At 40.3% G+C, this 26,482-nt stretch overlaps 1 protein-coding gene across 4 annotated transcripts in view; it reads left to right on the top strand.

The window, feature by feature from the left end:
• Positions 1–26,482, top strand: part of LOC103370884 (RNA-binding motif, single-stranded-interacting protein 3-like) — a 132,257-nt gene that overhangs the window by 66,053 nt on the left and 39,722 nt on the right. For 2 of the 4 annotated variants that reach the window (XM_008300066.1, XM_008300065.1), the window contains 3 exons: positions 11,592–11,687; positions 23,467–23,624; positions 24,622–24,701. In XM_008300066.1, coding sequence (XP_008298288.1) covers positions 11,592–11,687; positions 23,467–23,624; positions 24,622–24,701 — 334 coding nt within the window. The remainder of the gene's footprint in view (positions 1–11,591; positions 11,688–23,466; positions 23,625–24,621; positions 24,702–26,482) is intronic. The other 2 variants (XM_008300067.1, XM_008300068.1) reach the window with 1 other exon arrangement.

The following is a 26,482-nucleotide window of genomic DNA, read 5'->3' on the forward strand; positions in this document are numbered from 1 at the left end:
CCTTTTCTGAGATGCCAGAGCCGACAAGGGAAAAAAAAGAGACTGACAAACAAAGAGACGTCACACTGACAAACTCCAGTAGAGGAGTCTCACAGGTTGTGAATACTGTTACGATACGGTGCACTGAAGCATGCTTCTTAGAAAGGGTCTACCCTAAACCTGCTGAAATTAAGCCACAATATTAAAACCACCTCACAAGACTTCTAAACGTGTCCTGTGGTATCAGGCTCCAAGATGTTAGCACGATCCTTTCAGGCCTGTAGGTTGTGAGGTTGTTTTTCCATCACGTCCCTCAGATGCTCAGTCAGATTGAGATTTGACCATCTTTGTCCTCAGCATGTTCCTCAAACCCTTCCTGAGCAATTTTTTCCAGTGTGACATTGCACATTATCTTGGTTAAAGAAGCCACAGCCATCAGATAGAACCATTGTCATGATGGTGTGTACATGGTCTGCAACGATGTTTAGATACTTAGTACATGAGAAAGTGGCGTTCACATGAAAGCCAGAACCCAAAGTCACACTGCCTTCACCAGCTTACCTTCCCCCCATCCTGCTGCCATCTCGTCCCCAGGTACACATCCTACTGTAGGTGCTTTTGGTGATGGTTTCTACAGCTAGACAGCCAGATACACAGCAAACTGCCATGCCACCTTACAATCACAGTCAGCCTTAAGGTTTTCAACATCTGTGCAGCAGTAGCTCTTCTGTGGGACCGGTCCACATAGGCCTTTGCTCCCCACCTGCACCTACAACCCTTTGGTTCATCCATCGTATATACAACTGCATACTGGGAACACCCCACAAGATCTGTCATTTTTGAGATACCCTTACTCAGTCGTCATGACAGTTTAGCCCTTTCTCAGAGTCCCTTAGATCCTTACACCTTCCCACTTCTCTCCCACATATCAACTTTCAAGAACTGACTGTTTGATTGCTGCCAATGAAATCCCCATGGCTGATCAGTATATGTGCAAATGCTGTCAAGGGTTCAGCACCATTTGAATCTTTGCATCAGGTGTGACAGAGATTAGCAAAACAGACTTTTTTTTAATATGAAGGTCCCTGGTTGTTAATTTAAGTCACTGAGTTTTTGCTCTATATCTTTTTCTAGCTATAATGTGCAGTAATCTCTGTGGGCAACAGCAATTAACGCACTGTGAATTCTGCAGTTTCCTGCATCATGGCTGATAGCAGAAATACAGTAAAGAGAAAAACGACGTGGTAGTTAAGTGGTGATGGCTGTTCTCTGACAGAAAAACATCCCAAGAGTTCTAAAGCTGGATTTTTGAGATTCTTTTATAGAGAAAGGTGTTGAAAAGTTTCTGCTGTAAGAGATTTCGGGTGATTTATGAAGACATGCACTGTAATAGAGTTGCTACATAAAGGATCTCTATAAGTTGAGTGCTGAAAATAGAATTTTTACGCCATACAGTCAAACTGGCATACGGTCCATGCTGTCATGACATGAGGTAATAAATATATTCTCAGGAGCGCATACTGTACGGTCAACACACTAATCAAAGTTGAATATTATTGCATGTGCTCAAAGTTATCATTAATTATAACAAATGAAACACATACGTAAGTAGTGACTATGTCAAAGAAAATGTGTTTGATTTCTCCCAAGGGCCTCCTCAGTAGTGAGTAAAACTGTTACTTCTTCATAGCTTCATATTTTAACAATACAAAGCAACCGGCTGTAACAATAACATTTAAAAGGATTTTATTTTAGAAGAAAATGGGATAATACATCTCAAGATTATTTCAAGCATCATTTTGTTAGCACAAAGTGTTTTTCAACTGGTGAATGCCTCATTTAAGAATTAAACCCTTCAGATTCAGCATCACCCCAGCATTACCCCCGAGAGAATGGAAAAACAAAGAGGGATGAGGGAAATATTACCATGAACAGAGGAGGAATGGAGTAGGCAGCTGGAGAGTGGGGGTGGTGCTCGGTTTGATGGAGCTGGGTTGAGAACAGCTCTATAAGGATGGAGATAACTGGAAAACACTATAAAATGCCTATCCTCACATTCTCTGCCTCTGTGGAATTAGCCTTTGAGTGGGCTGTGGAGCGAGGGAGGGTGCACAGAGATTGATGGAGGGAGGGAGTGGGAAGCCCAAACTGTAGCAAGGGAGGATGGAGAGAGATGGAGTGAATATGGAGTGGGCAGCCTGAACTCTGAGAGGGAGGAATGCAGAGTGATCAAGGAGAAGAAGGAAGTACAGGAAGGAAATAAGAGGCTGAAAGAAAAGGAGGGCTTGAGGAAGAAAAAAAGGGTGGCGCTGCATTTAGAACCTTATTCCACGCAGTCTGAGGAATACATATCAGTGAAGTATATTAATGATAGCGAGAGCGGCTGACTGAAATGTCCCTATTTTATGGGGACACTATTACGTCTATTTTCTGATTGGCTGTTCAGTCCGCACATCGCTCATTGTTATTGGTGGCCAGGCATGTTTGTTGTTTATCATTGGGCAGACAGCAGAGTCGGCTAGATTCACAATCCGATGGCATAATTCAGCCATCGATCAAACTTTGTGGACAGCAGTAGCCAAACTGCTCCTCCAGACAGAGAGAGAGAGCCTTTAGAATATCACAAATCAAATGCTGTAACCTTTTAGTACGTCTGAGTCTGCACATGCCCACTGAAAACCAATGAAGCCTTTTCTCTTGCTGTGCCTTTCAGTCTGCCTCTGCCAGTCTTTCTTTTATTTATTTCTTTCTTTCAATCACACATCTCCATTCCGCCTCCTCCTCTTGAAAAGTCTCTTCCCTGAGTTCCTTTGGGTCAGTTGTCTTTGTTGATTTAGACAGGGGTTCACACGGAATAGTGATGATTGTTGAGTTAGACACCTGCAAAGCCTGCTGCTCCTTGTAACATTTACTCAGGTGAAAGATCTGTGGTTCCAGGGAAAATAATGGCACCAGTGTAAGAAATGTTTTGTGTTAATTACCTCAGCGCTGGGTCCTGTTACACAGAAACCAAGTTAGGGGGCTTAAAATATCTCATAGTTACTTCAACAAATGTGTCCTTGTAACAACAAGTTTGTGGATTGTGTATCCAGGTCGTTGTTTTTCAATGCTAATAGCAATGCAAAGAAAATTCTATCACTTGGATGCCTGAAGAGTGTGGCAGCAATGACTACGTTTTGACCGTTTCTGGATCAGACTGTGCTTACATTGTTTCACAAAGAATTATAGATGTATCAGCTTTTACATGCTAATATATCTGTTTTCTTGCCAATAGCAAGGACAGTAGATGAAACCATATCATGCTTTGTCTTATGCATATGAAATTAATGTAGATTAAAGTTTTATAGTACTGTGCTGCAAGTCCAGCACCAGGCCAGAGCAGTTTCTGATTTCATAACAGATAATTATGTGTCAAAAAGAATATTCTTGCATATGTTTCTTAACTATTTCATAGCAAGAATATGCTCTAAGGAGGAACTATTTATTTTGTGTTAATAAAGTAGACCTACTTAAACATCAGCCTTATCAGCTGTTATTTTATTTTCATGTCATCATTTCAGTCTTTTGAAACAATTTTGAAGTCATTTGACAAAAACGGACCTATTATGTTGCATAGATGAACAGAGGAAAGAACAGGTTAAAAGACAGGCATATTGGATATTCTTCACGGCTGGTTGGTTTCCAACTGACGAAAGGGTGAGACGATACATTTTTTCTGCCATTTGAACCTTTCAAGTTAAAGTGACAATTCACATTTAGAAACCATTAGATTTGGTGTTCTAGTCTTTCTGAAGCAGGCTGTGATGTGCGATAAAGCCACCATCCATCTGGCATGTTGACTACAGCTGTTTATTTGTATCATTTGTCTTGATGAACAATTCATTTCTCAATTCCATGAAACTGCCTCCCCTCCATTTTTTTCTTTTCAGCCCCATGCACACTCCAGACATTTTCCTTCCTTTAAGATGAAAATGAAGCTTTTAGTCAGTAACAAACTAACTTGTGCATTTTTTTCATATATTTGGACAAGCAAACATTTGATCCTCTTTAAAACAGTGTCTGCAGATGAAGCTGGTATACTTGAGCACCACAGGGAAAATAAACCTTTTCAATCATTTATTCAGCAAAAATAGTAATAAATGTAATATTCTTCAATGGAAAATATCTAAGTACACACTTGGCCTCAGAAGCTAGTGTTACCCCCTTTAGGGGAAATAACTTCTTGTAGGCGTCTTGCATAATTGTCCACAAGTCTCTGACATTGGCTTTATCAAATTTTTGACTGCTTCTCCATGCAAAATTCTCTCAGTTGCAGATGTTTGAGGGTTTCCTTTCTTACACTGTCCATTTCAAATCTCCCCACAACGTTTCAGTGGGATTCAAATATGTGCTTAGTCCGTACATAACCCTTCCTCTGTGGATTTGTTCATCTGCTTGGGCTCATGATCCTGTTTAAAGGTCCGCTTCTGGTACAGCTTCAACTATTGAACAAATGGCCTCACATGATATGCAAGTGCTGTTTGATGTTATGCAAATGTAAAACATGTAATTCGTAGTTGAAATAGTGACTGCAAGCTGCTCAGTCGCTGAGGCAGCAAAGTAGCCGCAAACCCTAACATTCCACCTCCATGTTTCACAGTTGGTTTGAGGTTCTCCTGAAAAACTGACTTTGGTCTGAGTCAGATACCTCTACTGTTACTGTGGCCAAACAACTCAATCTTTGATTTGTCTGTGCAGAGCATATAATTCCAAAAGGGTTGGTCTTTTCTTATATGTTCACTTGAAAGCTGTGATTTTGCTTTAATGTTCTTTTTTGAGACAAAAGCCTTTTCCCAGCACGTCGCCCATGCAAGTGAAATTTGTGCAATGTCTTTCTGATGGTAGACAGTTGCACTTTGACACCAACAGTTGATGGAGTTACCTGCATGAAATTTTGAGGTTCTTGCAGACTTCTTATTGTATCAATCTGATGCAGATCCAGTGTTTTCTGATGGTATGAAATGGTCACTCTTGGGTTGAGTTTGCTGGGGTGGCCAGTTGTGAACAAATTGATAGTTGTTGAGACATTTATTTCAAATAATTGGGGGATTTAAAAAAAAAGAAAGAAAATTCAATGCAGCACCCATAAGCATCTGCAATTATTTTCCTGAAAGTCTGCGATATTATGACACTCTAAATGCCCCCTTTAAGTCTTTGTTTTTATAGTAATTCACGCTCTTCAATGCAATAACACAACGAATACCTCGAGTAAAACAAGAAGTGCAACTTGGACGGAAAAGCACAAACAATGGTGATTACTCAAACTGATATATTTATCGTCAGTTTATCGTCAGTTGATTGCAGATGTAATAGACAGCATGCAATCAGCTCTGTTAGGTGTCTGTTTAATTTTGCAGGCTTGCCTTCAGCTACGATGAAAACAATTTGGAAATTCTAGATATTCCTTTCAGGGATATTCACATTCTGGCTGGAGAGGACAAACTGGACATTAGCAGCCATGGTTTAGTAAGTAGATAAAAATTCCTGGCTGCCCCAATGAATGTTAAGTATAGAGGTGCTGAGGTCTCTGCCTCTGTGCATGATTTCACAATAAATCACATGTAATTGCTGCATCTATTTTCGTAGCGTGTCTATGTGTTTGTACTGTGTGTGTGTCGGGGATAAGGTCATTGCTAATTGGTGTGCTGGTTAGTGGTGGGTTCTTGGTTATCAGATCCTATATTACTACGATTCGGGCTTATGGCACTGCTGAGAGCCTAAATAGAATACAGACCAGTTGGTGGCGGCTGCTCCTATGACGAATTTTTAATGAGGCTCCGTCTCCGGAGGACACTAAACCTGCTCAATTTGGACTGGGAGGGTTTAAGAACCCTTGTTAGAGCCTAATGGCTTTGTAAGAGGGGAGGATGTGGCTTGTACAGGTGAAATGAATAGATGAATGTGAGTGCGCTGTCATGTGGCGTCCTTGGTAGAGGATATGATGGTAATTAGGCTGCTGTTTTCTCAATGGTGTCCCGGTGATGAGACTATTTAAACTCTTGGTGGTCTGTGTGTTGAAGTGTGTGTGCGTGTATTACGACAGATGAAATTGTTGCATGTCCATGTCTGTGCATGCGTGTGAAAGTGTGCATGAGTGACTGCCCTTTAGTAGTTGCTGACTCAGACTTCTTTTCCCTTTCTAAAAGTAAATAACCTTGGTCCAACAAGCTGTCAGCCGGCCCCACTGTGCCCTCGTACCGACATCTAAAGATGGCGAGAAAATCTCTGCTCTCTCATCTGCGCACCACAGCAGCACACACCACAAGCACATCTTCACAGGGCCTGCATACTGCAAAGAAGTTGTATCTTCAAAAAGCCACCTCCTGATGCAAAACTGGTTCAGTTGAAATGCTTTCATTTGGTGCCAGCAGATTAAATTAATTCCCCTACATGTTGCTACATGTGCTTTGAATGTGTCGTCTGTAGCGGAGACTGATCTTCAAACCAGAGGGCTCGGTTCAAACTCACACACTTGGGCTTGAGAAAAGGGGTTGTTTGCTCAACTGTTTGTTCTGAGAGTGTAATGGCAGTGGCTCTTGTTGCTTTTCATAACAAAGCATAACGGCAGACAATGAAAAAGCAACATCTCAATGAGAAAATCCCAATATTTAGTTTTGAGGTATGTTGTGGTTTCTGCACGGCCAAAGCAAACCAAGCTGAGCCAAACCAAACCAAAATGTAAGAAGGGAATGCAGTTGGCAATGTAATAGGTTTCTGTATTGTAGTATTGTGGTTGTATAGTGTGAAGGGATAACTTTATACTAAAGAAATATTAGTAGAAGTAGTAATAACTACTGTTACTTAAAATTTTCTATTTTGACATTTTTCTGTTTTTTATTTGCACAAAATCACATCTATTATCTCTTTTTTCATTCTCTATTCTGTATCTGTTTAGCTACGTTTAGGTATAAGAAAAGTTAATTTGAAATTTTAAAAAACAAACAAACAAACATATACTTCAGCAGAAAACGTTAAACACAAGAGCAATTCAAAAGCAAAATCCAGTACGCCCTTTCAGCCAATCAGCACACAGCGTTCAGATGATGTAATTCAAGATGGCAGCAACTCTGTTTAGTCGGAGATTTGATGTCTAAAAGCCAATTATAGTATAATTTTAGCTAAACATCATCCTAAAAGATGGATCATTTGGACATAATTGTAAAACTTGTGATTCTATTTTTGTCAGGCAGTGACAAAAAGAACAAGTCTAAAGGTTTTTCACAGAATATGAGATTTTTTAAGTCATTGTAAGAGCATAATAGTAGTGCAGGAAACTAACCTCCACTGCCTGAAAACACTGTAGAGAGTTTGTCATTTGTCTGTAGTGTCTGTGCAGGAGCTGACCAAGAAAAACTGTATTCTACAATTGAAGGACACTAAAATATTAAAGGATGGAAACAGATTTTTTAAATATATTTTTTAGTCTGGCCAGAGGACATGTCATGATAAGATTGTATGAATTTGTAATTTGCCAATTATTAGGCTTTTGTTATTGTAATTTTCAAAACGGTGGCTCCTTAAATGGCTCCTTGAATGGGTTTGACTCCAAAACATGATTTGTGGATTTATTTATGTATTCACAAAAAAAGAAAAAAAAGGGCAAAAGAGTCTTTTGGTGTTTTTGCCAAAATCTAATTCCAAAGAAGAAATACACTTCAATAAAGTTTAATTTTGTATGTTACCTGTGTTATGTCGAGTTATTTTTACTAAATCAAAACAAGCCCTCCAGTTTGATTGTTGATTGATACTCCACGGGGTGCAGAAAAAACAACACGGTTTCTGAAAATTTCTGAAAGAGCAGAGAATTTTTTTTAAATCTATCTATATCTCTTTGCCTGTGTTTGTTATTGTCAGTTTGGTTTTATCTGGCTCAATCATTATATTTCTCACCCGTACTTGTTTTTCTCTCACTTTTTCCCCTCTTGTTTTGCCCCCCTCTCTCTCGCCTCGTCTCTATCTTCGGTCTCTTGCGTTTGCCCAAGCCTTCCCCCTGGAGGTTAATCCCTCTGGTTTCAAATAGAGATAACCATGGCAACAGGCCACATCTTTCAAGCTTAGGATCTGTAGGACAAAGGCATTGATCAGGATGAAATAGTGTCAGGTGGAAGCACAAAACACACAACAGGCATACATGTATGCACATTTGTGTGTGTGTGTGTGTGTTTGTGTTGGAGGCAGAGAATCCAGTAACCCTGACTTGGCCGCTCAGTCACTCATATTACGCGATGTGAAAATAAACCAAGTTGTTGCCGTTGTCAAATCGACGCTTTGTTAAATCCAACAAATTCCTGTGAAAGTATATTTGGAATGATGACCAAACAGACAGGAAGAACAAAAACAGTAGTGTTTAAGGTAAATAAAACATTAACAGCCATTTTGGATAATTAAATAAGACGTGAGAGATTTAGATTTGGCTTAATGGTCTCTTGTTTCCCATCACTGCGAAACTGTGAGGAGGGAAAACAACTTAAAGTCATCACAGTGCCCTTGAGCAGATTTAACCCCCAAGTCCTCCAGTCAAGCTGCTCGTTGATCTGAGAAAAATGATCCATCCAGGAAGTAGGTATGAATGCGTTTAACAGTGAAATAATACTAGTGAAACCTTTACCACATAATGACAGTGGGGGTTTTTTTTGGTAAAGTATAACACATATTTTCCTCAGTGTACTTTGGACACTCTGATACAGTTATGAGAAATAAGTATTCAAAGTTGTGGTACAAATTTATACTAGATTTTATGTTCCTTTATTTTGATTGCACTGAGGTCAATCTTGCCATCTTACTGCACAGAAATTCATTCACACATACTCACACACATACAGATGCCTGACCTTGATGGTTGGATTGCAGTGAGACAGATGTAGTCAGAGCAGCAGAGTTGATGAAAAAGGTCTTTTATTGAAGTGTAAACCAGTATTCCTCTCCTCCAGGACTTTATAGCCAAGGCCAGCAGAAGGTGTGGGTGGATATGGACAGCTTAACTCTCTGTTATACAGCAAGTCTACCAGCTTGTGTAATTTTTACAAGTGCTGCAAGAGTTCTATGCCCTTGGATGATATGACAGCCTCATTTTCAACCCTGTCTCGCAAAAATTACGTTTCCATACAGCTAAACTCCATTCCCATTTACATTTTGAAAGTAACATGTTTTCTGCCCAGAAGATATGACTTTGACAGAGTGAGAAACACTTCTAGTTTGAAAGAACCACAAAGTCCACATTTGGAGTTTGGAGGCAAAAGTCTGCAACAGGACTTTGACTCAGGGGACTGAGGTTCACATCCAGTGTGGGACTGTTTGTCTTCAGTTTATGTTTGGTTTTTACTTGCTGTTTGGTTAGGATTGTACATTAAAAGTGCTTGGTTAGTTTTACAAAGATATCCTGCTTTGCATTAAAAATGACCCTTTTACAGAATTAGCTACTTGTTCGAAGCTTTAAGTTCCGCCACCAAAACTACTTTGTTTTTAAAATATGTCCCTTTGACAACATGTTTAAAGCACCCCCTTGATTTTCAGGGTGACGAGTTACGCTCCATCTAATATAGGACTGGTTGGTTGAAAAGGAGCAAAAGTAAAACAATCAAATAAATGTTGATTGGAAACATATTTCTAATACATCACAAATAAATGTAATACAGGAGAAAATGTGTTTCCCTCAAAACCAATTTGAGAGTTTAGCTGTAAATGAATGTGATTTTTTGGACATTTAGTCTACAGCAGGTGACAATAAGGTACCTTAAATACTCTCATTCACACTTTTACAAAGACTTCTATTTGTTTTTGAAAATCCCAAAATATCCAAATATATGATACAGTAGATGCATGATAGGATCTATAACAGTGCAATCCTCAGGAATCTTTAAGAACCTTAACTGAGCATTTGTCTTTGACTGTAATTTTCCCTTACAAATTTGCACACAGCAGTTTCCCATGCACTTCACATCTTGGCACGCCCATACGGTATGTAACACGACACAGTGGGAAAAAACACCAACTTTGGTTTGAATCGTGTGCCTCTTTCTGCCCTCGGAGTTGATGTGATTCTTGTGTCTAAGCCAATGCTTCATGTTTTAATCACTGCAGTGCCAAGAGCACAGACCTACTCCTCCCTTGCACTTTTCAAGAACTTTTTTAATTTTGTAGTTTCCTTTTAATTTGTTTTCTCTCTGGCTGTGGCTTTTAACTTCATTTCCCAGTGATTTGTCTGAGGACAAGCCACATACCATTAGAAAAAAAAAAAGGATTCAATAACTTTTAAGAAAAACTTTCTTTATTAATTTTCTCTCTTCTCCCTTATCCGAGAAACTGCTTCCTCAATGATAATCCAGCAATCCAGCAGGCCTTCTGGTTTATTGCATTTGTCTAATGAAATGCTCTGATACAGTCAAGGAGCAGAAGGAGAAGCGTGAGAGAGGAGGCGATGGAAGAGGTAGCGTATGAGTCAGTTCAGTACCTGAACTCAACTTGCTTTTAATCTGTTAGAGTAGTGTTAAGAGCAAGTAGTGCAGGGTCACTGTGGAGGATGCAAACCGAACACCCGTGACTGCAGGCTTTGAGACACGCTCTTGACCACCTGACTACTTCTCATCGACTCTCTCCCCTGCATTTCTTGACATTCTTTAAAGGATTCAGTCCAGTGAAGGAGAAACACCACTGCTGTGCAAAATGGTGACTTTAAAAAGAATCTATAGAGACATGAACCTGTTTATTAGTGTTGCTTAAAAACGCATTGAACTTTATTATTTTAGTTGCGCAATTAGTAGTTTGACTTCAATGAAAACCACATAATATGTATTTGTTTGATTATCAAAGAACGGGTTTGTACGGCACCAAATAACTGAAAACCCAGAAATGCAAGAACATCAGTAGGACTTGGTTTACTTTAGATATGAACAATAATGATGATCTCTATGATTAATAAAAATGGTAGCATTCAACAGCTAATCCATGCTAAATAGTTGTTGGTAAAACATGGTCGGTTTCCAAGAATTGAGAATAATTTTGTGCTTCTTGATCTTTGAATGTTTGTATCTTTATTACCAGTGGCCTTTGTAGCAGACATGTAGTCAGTCAGTTAAAGGTGCAATATGCAAGATTTTCAACTTAAAGGTAGCGTTGATGTGGCAGCTGCAACTCTCTGCTATGTAAAGGTATAATGGCGTAATGGCATCAGTAGAATGAAGTCACCCTCCCCCTGTGCATGTTGTAATCCCAGCTCTTCTGTTCTATGTTTTAGCAGCTGGTCCGGCCATGCATGCATGTTGGTGCACATCAGTGCATGTGAAGCTGTTGGCCCTCCCCGTGTTAAACAGACTGATAATAACTTCCCAAACTACACTGGCACAACAAAAGTGCAGTCCAGCATTCAGCCAGTGCCCCAACAGTCAAAAAATTTAGAAACAAACATTTTGTTTATGTTATTTACCTAATTTCTGTGCAAACAACATGTAATTTATGTTGTTTCATTTCAGCTCAGTGTGAGCGTCTCTACTGCTGTTTTGAGGCTCTCGTCTGCTACTCCTTCTCCCCTCATGTCTGTTCCGCTCCGGTCTTTGTGTGTCCGTTTCCACACACAGGTCTGCTCCGGACCTGGACCGTCCACGGGTTCGACCAACCGTGGAAACAGACACACACGGAGTGGAACAGATACAAGCGGAGAGAAGGAGAGACAGGTGAAGTGACCCTAAATTTACTTGGGTTAACAACAGCTCACTTTGGTCATTTTTTAGTTTTTAAGATGCCATTGTGGGCTAGTAGTTGTGATTTTTTTTTTTTAATTTGTTGTTGTTTCTATTACACAAAACTTCCTGGTTGTAAATGAAGGTGAAGGGACGAGGAAGGCGTTTGTTTTGATCTGAGATGCTGGTGCTCTGTAGTTCTGAATTGTTACACACAGAGCCTTGAGTTTAGTGCATGATGTGGGTTTCCATGCTCTTCAAGACTGCTCACAATTTCTCACATAATCAGTAAATGTAAAATGAGTGGCTGGGGGGATGTAGCCATATCATCCTGAACAGTCATATTCCTCACACAAGTAGGCCATGCTTTTATCTTAACTTGTTTGCACTTCTACAAACCTGCTGTTCAGCTATGAAATAATTGTAAGAGACAAGAACAAATTACACTCATTCTTAAGTTTTTTCATTTCGTGACTTTACTGTAAATAAGTGTTGAAATCAGTTTAACATTGTGCTGCACTTCAAAGGCATTAAATTGTAAAAATTATACTTATAATCTAGATATATTAGCTATTAGGTGTAGTACGCCCTGAAAATGTCATGCAGAGGTGTCCTGGTCTGCTGATTCTACGAGTTGCCTTCTTACCAAAGATGGAACTTTCTTCTTTTGGGCAAGTCAGGCCTGCCAAATCAGAATCAAGCTTTAAATTGTTTTTGAAAACACAATGCCATGTGAGGGCATTATTCTGTTCTTTTCAGGTCCTTCTTGAACCACACCTATTATTGCCATGTCCTACCTTTACTTCTTCTCATAACTTCCTGTATTATTGCATAATTTGCAGTATACTTTGGAATAGTACGCCTGTACAATATAAAGTCATGGCTGTATGCGGCGGTTACATCTGACAAATCAATTCTGCTCTTTTATTGTGCTCATCTCTTCCCTTCTCTCATCTCTTTAATTTCCATTTATCCATCTCTGCCTCCTCCATAACTCCTGCTTTGATCATCTTCAGCCAATGTGACACCCCTGCTTATGGATATGTGTGTGTTTAAAAAAAAAAATTTTTTATGTATGTTTGCATGTGTTTCTCTGTGTAGCTGCCGTCATTATCGAGTCCCTCTGAACTGGCATGAAACACTCCTCACTGTGATGATGCAGCTTCAAATGCTGACTGACACACACACACACACACGCACACACACACACACACACACACAGAGTCACAGAACTGTCTGTAGAAAGGCGTCAACGGGGTGTGTACCTGCACAGTCACAGTCAACTCCCCTCCTTGGTTCCAGACTCCATTAATCATTTAGAACGAGGATTTCCCTGAAGCCCTCTCTCTCCTCAGGCAGACACTGTGACATCAGGCTGACGAGGCCTCGGATGACACCGAGACACATTTATCAGACACACAAAAGATTTGTTTCAAAATCCCTTTGTTTTCATGAACATTCAAGTCTGAACACTTTTTTTTTTCATTGTTCTTTAATATCCACAAATCGGATATGTGGATCGGAGGCACTATTATTATCTTTGTGAGAGAGGAAGTCTGTGTTGTTGCTGAATGTTTTATATTCTGTACTCTGAGAGGTACAAGGTCCTGCTCCTTTTTATGGTATATTACATTGTGTTAGGGTTGATGTGCTGCTCTATAATAGCTTTGCCATTAAAAATCTATTTCTTAAAAAGAACATTTTTGAGTTTCAGCTCAAGGTTGTTTTATCTTGCCTCTGATCATTGTTTTAAAACCCATACCCCTCACCTTCTTAGGGAGGCTATTGTGTGTCAGATAGGTGCAACTTTGACGTAAATACCACAAGTGAAAGTGATGGAAAATATAGCTGGGGCGAAAATCTGCGAAATTATTCAGTTAATAAAAAACAGAGACATGAAGACTGGTGAAGTTTGTGTAAATTTAACAACATGCTTTTCTCTGCCAAACTCTTCACTGGGGCTTCCTGAGCTGGAGAAGGAATGGAAAATTTATTTCAGCTTTTCTGACCTTTTACAAATGCATGCACTCACGCACACACACACTCTCTGTGTTTATTCTGTTAACCCACAGAAACACCACATAAAACAAGCACATGCTGACTCATACCACAGGCACGCAAACGCTTCTTTAAGTGGCAGGTGCATTAGAGAAAAATATTATGGTGTGTATGCGTGTGCACGTGTGTCATGCTATGGGGACATAAATCTGTTTACACACTCAGACTGTGGGGACGTGCCTCCCTGTTGAGGATAAAAAGCAAATCCCCATAAGGGAAATTAGAGTTTAGGTTTAGGTTCGGAAAAGGACAAGGATAAGGCAAGTAGTGGTTATGATTTTAGCTACAACTTCGAGAAAATGGATGTAAGTTAATGTCCTCTGAAGTGATGGAATCGTGGCTGTGTGTGTGTTTCTGTGTAGGCCTGTCTCAAAGATCATCCGTCTGCATTCCAGGTAATTAAACTGGCCAGCAGCTGAGTCCCATTAGCCTTGATTACAGCATTCAGTGCTTCAGAGGAGAAGAGAAAGAAAAAGAAAGAGAGCTAAAGAGAGAAGGAAATGTGCGCGCAGCACCGTACACGCTGTTTTTAAGGCATTACTCCTGCTTTGTGTAGGTGTTGTGTGTGTAATCCTTGTGCATGGGTTTTATGTGTTATAGCCGTGCCTTGGCACTGGTTTTTTGCCTTGGGTCCTTTCAGTCTAATTTAAGGAACTCATGCATAAGTCCATAAACATGTGTTTTGTATTTTGTAGCATAATTCTTCAAAAATGTATTTTTCCTAATTGGCTTCTCACAGAGGAACCTCAGACATCATACCAGTCAGCCAAAATTGCAATCTGAAACCCAACATGGGTCACAGGCCTGTTTCTGGTGGATCCCCACAAGATAAGATAAGAAACAACATAGTTTTTCAGTTAGTCTAAATGCCACATTAGGCTGAAAGAGATTCGGTACGAAGCCATAGAGAAGAAACAACAACCACATAACCACAGGAAATGACACCACTTCTACTCAGCTGTTAGGAATCAGTCCCACACTCATCAGTTACATTTGTGTGGTCACTTTGAAGAATAAACAACCACACTGACAACAAAAAACACCACGACAGAATGTGACATCACAGTCAGGACAGGGTGTTGTTGTTTAGTCTATCTACATATCCATCCATCAACACTTCTATTTCAAATCACGCCCGAGAGAAATTATATAGCTCAACCTGTGAGGCCTTTTGATCCAGATTGAGCCATGGAAATGTTTATTTAATTCAAACAGGGTTTCTCTGTCTGTCTGCATGTCCACCTCCAGCCTCTCGTCCTTTCGCTCTGTGTGCATGTCTCTCTCCTCTATCTGTGTCTGATCCTCCCTGATGGTTTCAGTGTCTCAGGATTGGGTGATTGATTCCAGCTCTGGACGGCTGGCAGACAGGCAGCCAGCACGCTGGTGTGCAGCAGGGACTGCACTCTGCTCTGACTCTGTGATGAATTACTGGCCTTTTAATACACAGTAGAGACAGTGTGAGTGAAAAATGAGAAAGATGGGATGAGACGGGAAGAAGCCATTTTAAAATTGCAGTGCCACGTGAAAGAGTGGACAGTCGAGAGCAATGCAAAAGACAAAAAAAAAAAAGAAAGAAAATATTTAAACTTTTTATTTTTATTTTTTAAAAAGGAGGGAAACAGAAGCCAACATGTAAACTGAGTAATAGCTGCATGTGTGACTAATGTGAGAGCTATGTGTAGTGTAGTTCCCATTATCTAGAAAAGCCTCTCTTATGGCTTTAAATGAGTCATACAGAGTGTGAAGACAGCGTTGGAAGCCAGAGGGAGAAGAAAAAAATGTTCTGCCCATCATGAAATTGAATTAACCATTGAAACATAGTCTCTCACTTAGTCAAGAGTGATGCCATTTCTTTGAATCATCAGGGTTTCTTTGCCACTTCACAGCCACTAGAGATTTACAGAGTGGAAAGCAGCTTTTCTAGTTCTGAATATTTTCTAGTGTGCCATTGCTTGAAAAGCCTCCAACCTCAATTTTAATGACGCTTGAAAATTACCTCAATCCTTTAAAGGTTGGCTGAGGTAAACGACCTTTGTAGCTATTTAACCATAGCAGAAACTTGCAGTAGATATACAGAGTGCATGGATCAGCCTTAGTATTTTCTTTTTGCCTAATTGAAACATTGTTTTTTGATAGTTGAAGGGATGTGACAACCGTGATAAAGTACATGCCCTTTGGCATTATTGCATATTAAACCCAGTTCTCTGGAAATATTCAATCTGCAAATACGCAGGGAAAAAAATAACAAGCTATATGGCTCTTCTTGTACCGAACAGTGCAACAGTATACATCCACACAGTGTCCTTTAGGCAGCAGAAACATGGAACAATGCAACAATATTTCCATTAATAATACACTAAGATGTGGGTGGATAAATGCAAAGCTGAGTGATTTAGTATGTAGGTGGTGTTCTGAGACTTCTGTATCTGAAAGGACATACTGTACATCCCCTGTTCAGATGGCTAAAATGACATCTTACATAGACATTTTGTGCTCTGCCCACTGCATACACATAAACACATCTACATTGGAGGCAGCAGCAGCAGAACACCACTACCACTATGATAATATGAACTGACCAGACTAAATGATGAGGTAATCAGTATCCGCTGTTGATTTCACCGAGCCTCCAGTCATCATGAAGATGGAGAAAAGTGTATATCTCCATGGCTAATGAAACCCTGGGGATTTCAGGGTTTAGGGTTCATAAAGTATTTATGGTATGTTCATTAAGTATTGATTAAGCCGTTAGAGAGCGTTTAGACACCCAGACAATCATTATGAAAGATTAGAACTTGGCTTGAGGAAGAGGAAGATGAAGGGAGGCAGAAATGCAGATAGAGAAAGAGGTGGCCGTGAGAGATAAATGGAAATGAAGGAAAATAAAGATGAGAGTAATGTGAAGTAGAAAATGTAAGACATGGGGGAGAGAAAAGAGCAAGGAGGCAAGAAGGACGGTGCAAGAATGAGAAGGGAGAGGAGGAAAATTTCTGCTCTTTAAATATTAATTAAGTATTCAGATAGTGTTTTAGACAGCAAGGCTACCATTATAGGAGATTAGGTTTTAATCTTACAGAGAGGAGGGGCGAATAGCAAGTAGGTAAAAGAGGAACGGAAAGGAGGAGGAGGACGAACATAAGATCGGAGGAAGTCAGAGCATAGAAGGGAGGTGAGTTAAGGGAGGGCAAAGGAGAAGTAAGAATAGATGGATTAAAAGAGGAAATGAGCAGGATTATGTGAAGTTGGAAAGGTAAGAGGAAGGAATGAACACATAATGAATAGAAAGTCTGCTTTTCTTAATCACATACTACTTCTTTATGAAAGTGCTCTGACATTTGTTCTCAAAGAGTCTCTTTGCCTATATCTTCACTTATTTTTCCATCCATCCATTTTCAATACCTGCTCATTCCTGCCAGGGTTACGGGAGGCTTTCATGTGTCGTTTGTGATGTGAAGTGCGGCTGTTTGAGCTGCAAGTGGGAATGTAAAGAAATGTGACGTTTAAGCACCGTCTCACCTCATATCCATGCGAGCTAGCGCGCGGACTGAGCTGGCATCTTTCACAGGTATTTAACCATTGCTTTGCCCTCGCTTTACCCTCTAGCTCTTCAGCAGGTGTTGTTGCATTGCAGGGTAACCAGGAAGTAGCATGATAAGAGGCACAGACCTGCTATAATGATGCAGCAATGAGGTTTAATGGGGCTGAAAACACAGGCTGACTGGCTGGCAGGCAGGCAGGCTACACAGTCAGGGAGAGGCACAGTTGGTGTGAAGCTGTTTCCAGCACATGACAGATGTTACAAAGAGAGGGAGAGAGACAGAGAGACAAAGAGATGGAGGGAGAGAGGGGACAGAGAGGGAGAGGTGAGTCATTTGCAACATGCAGAGTGAGAGATCACTGTGAAGTAACTTTGTGCAAACAGCAACTTTAAGCAAAGTCAAGTAGAGTTCATTCACATGTGGGTGCTCCAGAGCACTTTAGTTCATATCCCAGTTGTACAGCAAATAAACGTGTCGTACAGCAAACTGTGTCGAGAGGCAGTGCAGTGAGACGTAAAGTGATTTCAATAAGCCAACACAATGCCCCTGTTGATTTTGTGCCCATCTCACTCTTGATTTCCCTGGAATGAGACGATATTAATGAAAGAAAACTAAGGGTTTTTAGGCAGGAAGCAGCACAGACAACAATCAGCATCTGGAGCAGTGATGGAGAGGTTATGGCATCCCTTCTTGTTTGTACAAATCTGCATTCATTCCCCTTGTTAGAACGACTGCAAACAATACGGAAAGTGCGTGCAGAAACAAAACAGTTGACCCACTTTTTTTGTTAAAATTGGAAAAACCACTGTGAGATTTTGTTTAAGACATATTGTCTTTGGATGATATTAGCTCTTCGCCACATTGACCACAGGGATAGGAAATCTTCTGTTTTACCGTTTAATCTTTTATGACTTGCCACGGTTAGAGTGTAATTCACAGAGTCTGGAGCTAATTTGTTTGAATGACAGAAACTCAGGGACTCTAACTCATGTGACACGGCAGTGGATGTGTTTAGTTTCTTCAGAGGTTTCTTCAGTGAATTCCTGTAACTCGGTTGTGCATTGGTACATTTTCTAGCTTTAGCCATATTAGCTCTAGACAGCTCTGTTGGGTATTTAGTTTCTCACAGTGATATATATATATATAGTATTTGTGTACTAAGGACACAAACACACACACACATCGATGTATGACACATACATAGTATATATATAATTAAAATGTGACGTATTCATTAAATTATATATCACAGCTGGACCAAAACTAGTTTGCAAGATATTTTCTATTCTATATTCTATTCTAAATAGCTCAATATTCACCGATGATTAATTTATTTTTCTAGTTAAGTATATCAAAATCAACTTAAATGAAGTCCATGGGAAAACATCTTATGTCCTCTCCTCTAAACCACATGGTTTCTCTTCATACCACAGAGTTTTTACTAACCTTTATTACAATAAATGTAACTCTAATAAAGACAATTTCCCCCCCCCTCGCTTATCAAAATGTAATCTTAAGCAAAACATTGCTGTTAACAGTCACAATTGGTAACTCATGATTTGCTAGTGCCAAATCGAGACATGAATGGTACCTCCATCACAAATGTTCAGGGGACAGTTAATGGGTGTAACATTAGTTAGTTAATAGAATATAGAATGGAGTAGAATAGAATACTTTATTGATCCCCCATTGGGTGAAGTTTACACACCACAGTAGCATCCAAAAATACAGAAAGTACAAAAAAATAACAATAGTTAAGTAATATGCATCCTGGTGTCCGCGCACAGCAGGTCCAATGTCCCACCGTCTACGATTGGGCGGTCCACACACTGGCTGAATGTGGGGAGAGTGGTAGAGAGCAATGTATGATTAAAGTCTCCTGAGATAGCGATCAGACACTGAGGGTGTGATGTTTGCAGCTGGGACACTGAATTGTGGATCAGTTCACAGGCCGCAGCAGCATCAGCCGAGGGGGGGGGATGTAAACTGTAATCAGCAGGACGTGCAAAAACTCCCTTGGCAGGTAAAACGGCCGCAAACCAACGGCCAGCAGTTGAACATCCTTCGTGCAGCGTTGCTCTTTATCGCTAACGTACCAGCATTACGCCATCTCTCATTCACATACATGGCAAGTCTCCAGCCATTCTTCTTTCCACTCTCCCTCAAGCTCTGGTCCACTCTGATCAGGTGAAATCCGTCCAAAGTTACGAGCGAGTCCGGAGTGCGTTCGTTCAGCAATGACTCCGTTACAACACTGCACTCTCGATACTCACACTGCAGCCTGTTAGCAGTTAGCTGTTAGCTCTTCCAGCCCATGAGGGAGAGACCTCACGTATCCCATGATGATGGACGGGACCAGCGGCTTGTAGCGTCTCCTCTTCTCCTGATGCTTCACTTCTGCCCTGCATCCCCTCTTCCTCCTGTGGAGCTCATCGGGGATGTCCGGTCTCTCCCACAACGGTGGCTTGGCCTGGCTCAGCGCCAACAGTTGTTCACGAGTGTAAAAACAATAGAGCCATGGCTCAACGGCTCAACAGCTCATCAGACGTAAACCCCAAAAACTCGCAAAAAAAAGCAAAGAACAGACCAACAAAAATGCCATCTGCATCTCCACTGTTCCCTCACAAATGTGGTACAGCTGTATGAAATTAAAATATTAAAAAGATAGAAGAAAAACCAAAGTAAATAGCTAAAAACACAGAAAGTAGGAAGGAGCCGCTGCAACTGGCTGCCACTCTCATGACACCATAGCAAAAACAGAAAAGAAAAAAAATCTATATATATATTAATTAATCAGCTAATAGAGGCTTACAGTATTATCAGATATGTGTATGTTCTGATGATAATAAAGGATTCTTAATAAGTAACAAAGTTCATTGATGGTAGTCAATCTTAAAACAATGCTCAGATCCCCACATGAACATTGAAACTGGTTTTATTTACTGCAGTCATTCTTTCAGTTCATACTGCACAGATCCTTTCCTAATGTTCTTGCAGTATAAGTAATAGAGAACAAAATCCACAGTGCTTCTTTTGTGCAAAAATGTTTCCAGAAGTTTATCTGCAGCTGATATGAGGCTTTAGCAAACTGGGTCTGTTGAATCAAGATATTAAGGTGTGGACTTTTCTGTTAGAAATACCTTCTTTGTGTTTACCTTGACAATTTTTCTTTGCTGAGCTGCTGGGGAGACATGGTGATATAAAGAGCAAAATTGTACAATTGCAAGAGTCTGACTAACTTAAGCTGCTGAACTCTCATTTTTGAGGGTTGTGGATTTTGTCCCTTATCACTTGTAAAGAAAACATGCTCCTAGTTTAAATAGGAGGACAAATTAACAACAGCAGAGTCTGTTTAAACATCCATATGGCTCGAGTGTTGTTACAGGACAAACTTGAAACACTGTGACCCTATCCTGAAAATATCTTGATAAAGACTGCAATGAAAACCAGTGAAACTATAGTTTACCTAGGTCTGTAGCAAGAAGAAGACTTTGATGACTCTTTGAGGGAGATGACTCTAAGACCAATGACAGGTTCTGCAGCTGTTATAGTCTACGGCTTTGAAGTTCCAGCTTTCGTCTGTCACTGCTTTCATAAGTGCGAGCGCACACAAACATGCGCGCAGAGATTACATCCAAAGCCGGTTGCCCTGTGTGGGAAGACAACCGTACCACTCTCTGTATTGGACACTGCCAAAGGAAAATCCTTGGTGACGAACAGACATATTCATACTTGAGGATAAAAGGTAAAATATTTCAGACTTTCTTCACTGGAGCTGTTCTGCTTACACTGACTCACTGATTACATAGATGGCTTTGGTCCCAGTCTGCCGGGCCTGGAACTCCCACTCTTCAAACATCTCTGGTGCATGCAAAGGAAAATCCTTCATGCATATTAGAGAAATATTTAGGTTTAAATTGAGGCCCGTAGGGCAAAAACACTCGTTCACCCAACAACACACAAATCGCATCACACCCTATACATATTTGTGTTTGCCTAATTTTCCCCAACAACAGTGGAATCAAATGCACAAACAGTGACAAAGACAAAACACTTTCAGCACTTCTGGGCACTAATAAAATGAATTGTGATTTACAAATTCAAGTGCTTGACTTTTCCCAGAGGTCTTACAAAGGACTACCATCAAGATCTGCAAAGTTATCGCCAAGCTTATAATGAATAAGCATCATTATGGCACGGAGGAGCGCCACAGCCAACACGGCCATAAACTCTCGTGACACATCACTGAACCAATTACAGCATCAGCAGAGGCAATCCAAGTAGCTTCCATGAAATTAGGAAGCAAAGGCTTGAAATCATCTTTTATAGAACATGCATGTTTTGTGCCCTTTTCGTTGTAGTAGGTTTCTGCAAAATAGAGTAACCTCAATCAAAGCTCTCATTGCAGGCATCCCTCTCCTGTTTAAAATCTTTAATGTGGTTTTTCAGCCACTACAAAATTCTAGCATCCCCGTTGCTGCATATGTATGTACACATATTCCTAATATACGCGAAAAAAGACCAAAAGATAGTAATCAGTGAATATATGTAGAATAACAAACAATAAAAATAATATGTAGCTAAAATAGTGCAAAAACCTCATACAGGCAGTGTGGGAATTTAAGGTGCATACATAAATAAATTGCAATGTAAATCACTAGATAGACGTTGTATTGTTGGTGTTATGTCAGTGTGTCAGTAGTAGTCTTGCACTCAGTCCAGAGGCACAGAAAGAAACTCCGACTATCATACTCCTGAGACGTCACAGTTCATCAGTGCAAGACCTTTTGCTTAGAAGTTGTGTGTGTGTGTGTGTGTGTGTGTGTGTGCAGATGGACCTGAAGCGCCTGCCCAATGCCAGTCGCTTAAATAGATGATGTCCGGAGTGAGTTATGTCCTGTTCCCAGCCCTTCGGATACAGTAAGCGCTGGAGCTGGCCAGGTGTTGGCAGCTGTGTACCAACAATGCTGATTTTACAACACGCTCGTGGGCCTTTTTTTTTTGTCAGCGGTGACACAGTTTGTCAGAATGTTCTCTGTTGTGCCTCTGTAAAAGTTGACAACCAGTTTTTTTTTTTTTTTTTGAGGGGGAGTAGTTGGCTCTCTGCAATCTCCTCAGGAAGTAAAGGTGTTGTTGCACTTTACCCACCGCTGCTGAGGTACTGACAGACCAGTAGAAGTCCCTCTTTAATTTGCAAGCACCACACGCACAGGCTTTGGTCTCCTGCGGAGGATCATTTCAGTGGAGTGCTGCCAAACAGAGGGAAAATAATTGAAGTATACTAGTCTAACTAACTGAAGGGAACATAAGAAAGAGGTTCCCTCATTCCTGTGAAAAAAAAATAAAAAATGCAACTCTGTTAACATCACGAATCCAGAGTGGGGTTTCCTTATTGCTTCAGGGGTTCTGAGCATTAAACCAGTGCACTGCCTTTTCAATTGAATGTTTATTCATCTTTTGGGGAGAGTTCGCCTCTTCAGTTATATTCACAGATATTTTGCTGTGGGATAGTCAGTCATAAAAATGGAAATAAACAATTTAGCCTTAAATGCATTTATTGCTGCAAAACCAGCTTTTAGTGAAGAGTTACAGTCTTTTATCTTCTCAAGTCATTTTGAGAATTTTGTATATTTAAAAGGAAGAAATCTGTTTCTCTTAGCACAAGGGCAATGTCATGTCGAGCTCTATCCTCCTCCATCGTCACCTCGTATTAAGCGTATGACTCACTCATCTTTTCAGAAGGAGTTTTCGGAAGTTTAATTATGCCGAATAAATAGCATAAATGGTTTCAATTTTCTTTAAGGAGAACAAGCATTCATTATCTATGCTACTACAGATACAAATTTGCACACTTGTACGATGTGACTGTATCTATTTTTTGCATTGTATTCTTTATATATGTTTACATTTTTCTTTTTTGTACACTGTGGAAATCTGAGAAACAACATTTCAGTTTCTCTATATGCACATGCAGAGATACTGACAATAACGTTTACTTTGACTTTTTTGACTTTGATTTTATTGTAGGCCTGTTACAGGTTTTATTACAGATTTTTAAGGTTTCAGAGAAGCATTTAAGTGCTGCTCAAGTCCCTCAAATTAAATTAAAATATCCAACTTCTTTTTCTAATGATGATAACTACTCCCTCATCCTCTACTACTATCTCTCTCCACAGCAACAGGAGCAGGACCCCACCAACCTCTACATATCCAACCTGCCGGTGTCGATGGACGAGCAGGAGCTGGAGAACATGCTGAAGCCCTTCGGTCACGTCATCTCCACACGGATACTGAGGGACGCCAACGGCCTGAGCAGAGGGGTCGGCTTTGCCAGGTAATGAAAATGACGAGAAAAACACACGTGGAAAAAAAGAGTGGCGCTTTTCCTTGTGATTCCGCTCGCAGTTCAGCGTTTACACTTCTAATGACGGGAATAATTTTCTATAACTGGAGTAGCTTCAAGGTCATGAAACAAATGTTATATTTTGCTTGTCAGTCACATGTGTATTCTGTTTGCTGGACAAGCTGTAATTATATATTGGACACAAAATAACGCAGACTCATAATTATCACACTATGATCCACATTCTTGCTGAAGATAATTGCAGTAGACAGTGTTAGCCTCATCTGACTCATTGCCATTCACAACCGAGCGACTTTTAGCTCTAATGATACAACTGCACATCCTCGTACCCTTGGCCCCTTCGCCCTTTGCATGTGTGTGTGGTCTTCTCAGTTACATCGTAGAGTGTGCCAGTGATTAGAATGCAGTCGGGGCTTCTTTCAGGGTCACTGACTATATGAAGAAAAATCACGACCCAAACTGAGACATGCATGCTCACATCCCAAACACACACACACACACACACACACACACACACACACAGCGTCTCTCCTCAGTCACCGTTTTTCTCTTCCAAACACACACATTTACACACTGGCTTTTGCTTGCCAAGCAGGCAATTAGTCATTGAGCTGTGATTGGGTGAGCAGAGCTGAATAGGGGCAGACAAAGAGGACATGACACACAACAGATCAGACTGAATGGAGCTTTTAAACTGGGACAAAGGAGAGGAAACCCCATAGAAAACACAGACACACAAACACACAGCCATGCACAGGCCTACCTAAGGCATTTTTCTCAGGCGTACATGCACAATCGAGCACAGATGCATAAATAGGCAGCTGTTTAATACCCTTTCTGCATTGTGGGACACCTTTGTCAGCATTCAGTACATTCATTTTTCCGCACACTTTTATAGATCCACTGTAGCTTTTTTTGCATATCAACAGATCATTGTCCTGAAGTAGCACCTCTTTCTTTCTTTCAGGATGGAGTCAACAGAGAAGTGCGATGTGGTGATTCAGAATTTCAATGGCAAATTTTTGAAAACCCCTCCAGGCATGACGGGTAGGTGTCAATCTTACACTAAACAAAGACTAAATTCAGCTTAAGTTTCTTGTTTTGCTATTTGACATTGTCTCTACTGAACACATTTTAGCTGCTGCTCATGTTGTTGACTAGTATTACACATTTTGCTCTTCAGAAAAGTGGATTATCTTTCGCCTGTAGAAGCATGAACATGGTCTTTCTTTCATAGGGTTTCAATGGATGTTGTTGAGAAACAAGCCTTATTCAGACTAATCAATAAAGATGCTCCTTGTGACATCCAATAACCACACCTGGAGATATTTATCTTTTTATTGTGGGGAAAAAAAAAAAAAAATCATAGATACATTTATCTATTATATTTATATCGACTTTTCCTTTTGCAACCGTCGCTGTTCATCAGATACGGTCATGCAGTGGACATCTCTGCCTTTTTGTGTTACCACATCTGTCTGTGTACAAAGCAGCATCAGTGCAGCTGATAATACATCACCTTCTCAGCTCCCTCTCTCTCTCTCTCTCTGGCGCTCTTTCTCTCCCACTCCTTAGACCTCCTCGAGTTGATTTAGGAGGAAGGTCTGACTGATTAATTCTTTCTCTGTGGAAGAAGATTGAGACACACACATGCACGAGGCACATGCACAGACAGACGTCCCCTAAAGCAAACAATCTGTCTCTGATTGTCCCCAAATAAACAGCAGGAACTTGTTGCCTGTTTAACACTGAGTAGAAGAAAGTGGGGAAGGATGACTGAGGATGTCATTGAGTTCCAAACAATGAGAGACTGTAGAGAGAAACAACAGTGTGCATACTGTGTGTGTACATATATGCATATATATATAATTAAATATAGATACAAGTATAGACACATATCTGGCAGTGAGATTTGTAAGGTGCCTACATGCTGCTGTATATTGTGAGGTATGGCTGTGTAATTTTGCTGGAGGTTATGGCTGCCTCATTCCATCCATCGCTGCCTATTTCTGCAGCCTGTGTCTGTCTCACTGTGTGAAAAACACAAAATGTTATCTTATATCAATATGAGGCTTGGCATAGTTGATTCAATATCAAATCTGAACTGTTTTGTTGGAAATTATTATATATTATCAAAGAACTCAGTGTCATCAATTATTGTCTCAGTTCATTTGATTGAAAATCTGTTTAAAACAGGATATCATGTTTATAATTCATACATTTATTAACACATTTACTTTGAGAGAGCACAATACATTTAAAGCTACCAGTGACCAGGGTGTATTCAGACATAGTTAACATAAAGCTAGTCTGCCCTGTCTTTACATGTTGACCTAAATGATTATGTGAAGCATGACGGGGGTCACAAAGAGTATTTTTGGAGTCCACATTGCTTTTACATTTTGCTCATCACTCCCACCATTCCAGCGAATTCAGGTATTCAGAAATTCAGAGTACACAGGCAAAGTTAATATTAAAGAGCATAGTGAAGTATGAAATATGTTGCATGCAAAATCTATTTCTCAGGAGAGTGAATATTGGAGTTGACGCAACAAATTTCACAAGGTGATAACATGCCAAATTTGTATTTGCATCTTGTTGTGCTGCCCCCAAGTGGCCGAAATTTAAAATAATGCAGGTTTAAGTCCAACACAAATGCACTACTGCTTCTCTATCCTGCAAGTGTCTGACCTCCAAACTTAAAGAGATGCATTGCTTGTCTTTGCCAGGGGTATCCATTTTCTACTGTCTCCTTTGTGCATCTATTTGTGTGTGTGTGTGTGTGTGTGTGTGTGTGTGTGTGTGTGTGTGTGTGTGTGTGTGTGTGT

Source organism: Stegastes partitus, unplaced genomic scaffold (genome assembly GCF_000690725.1).
Source record: "Stegastes partitus isolate 25-593 unplaced genomic scaffold, Stegastes_partitus-1.0.2 Scaffold1495, whole genome shotgun sequence".
In the NCBI taxonomy this organism is placed as follows: Eukaryota; Metazoa; Chordata; class Actinopteri; family Pomacentridae; genus Stegastes; species Stegastes partitus.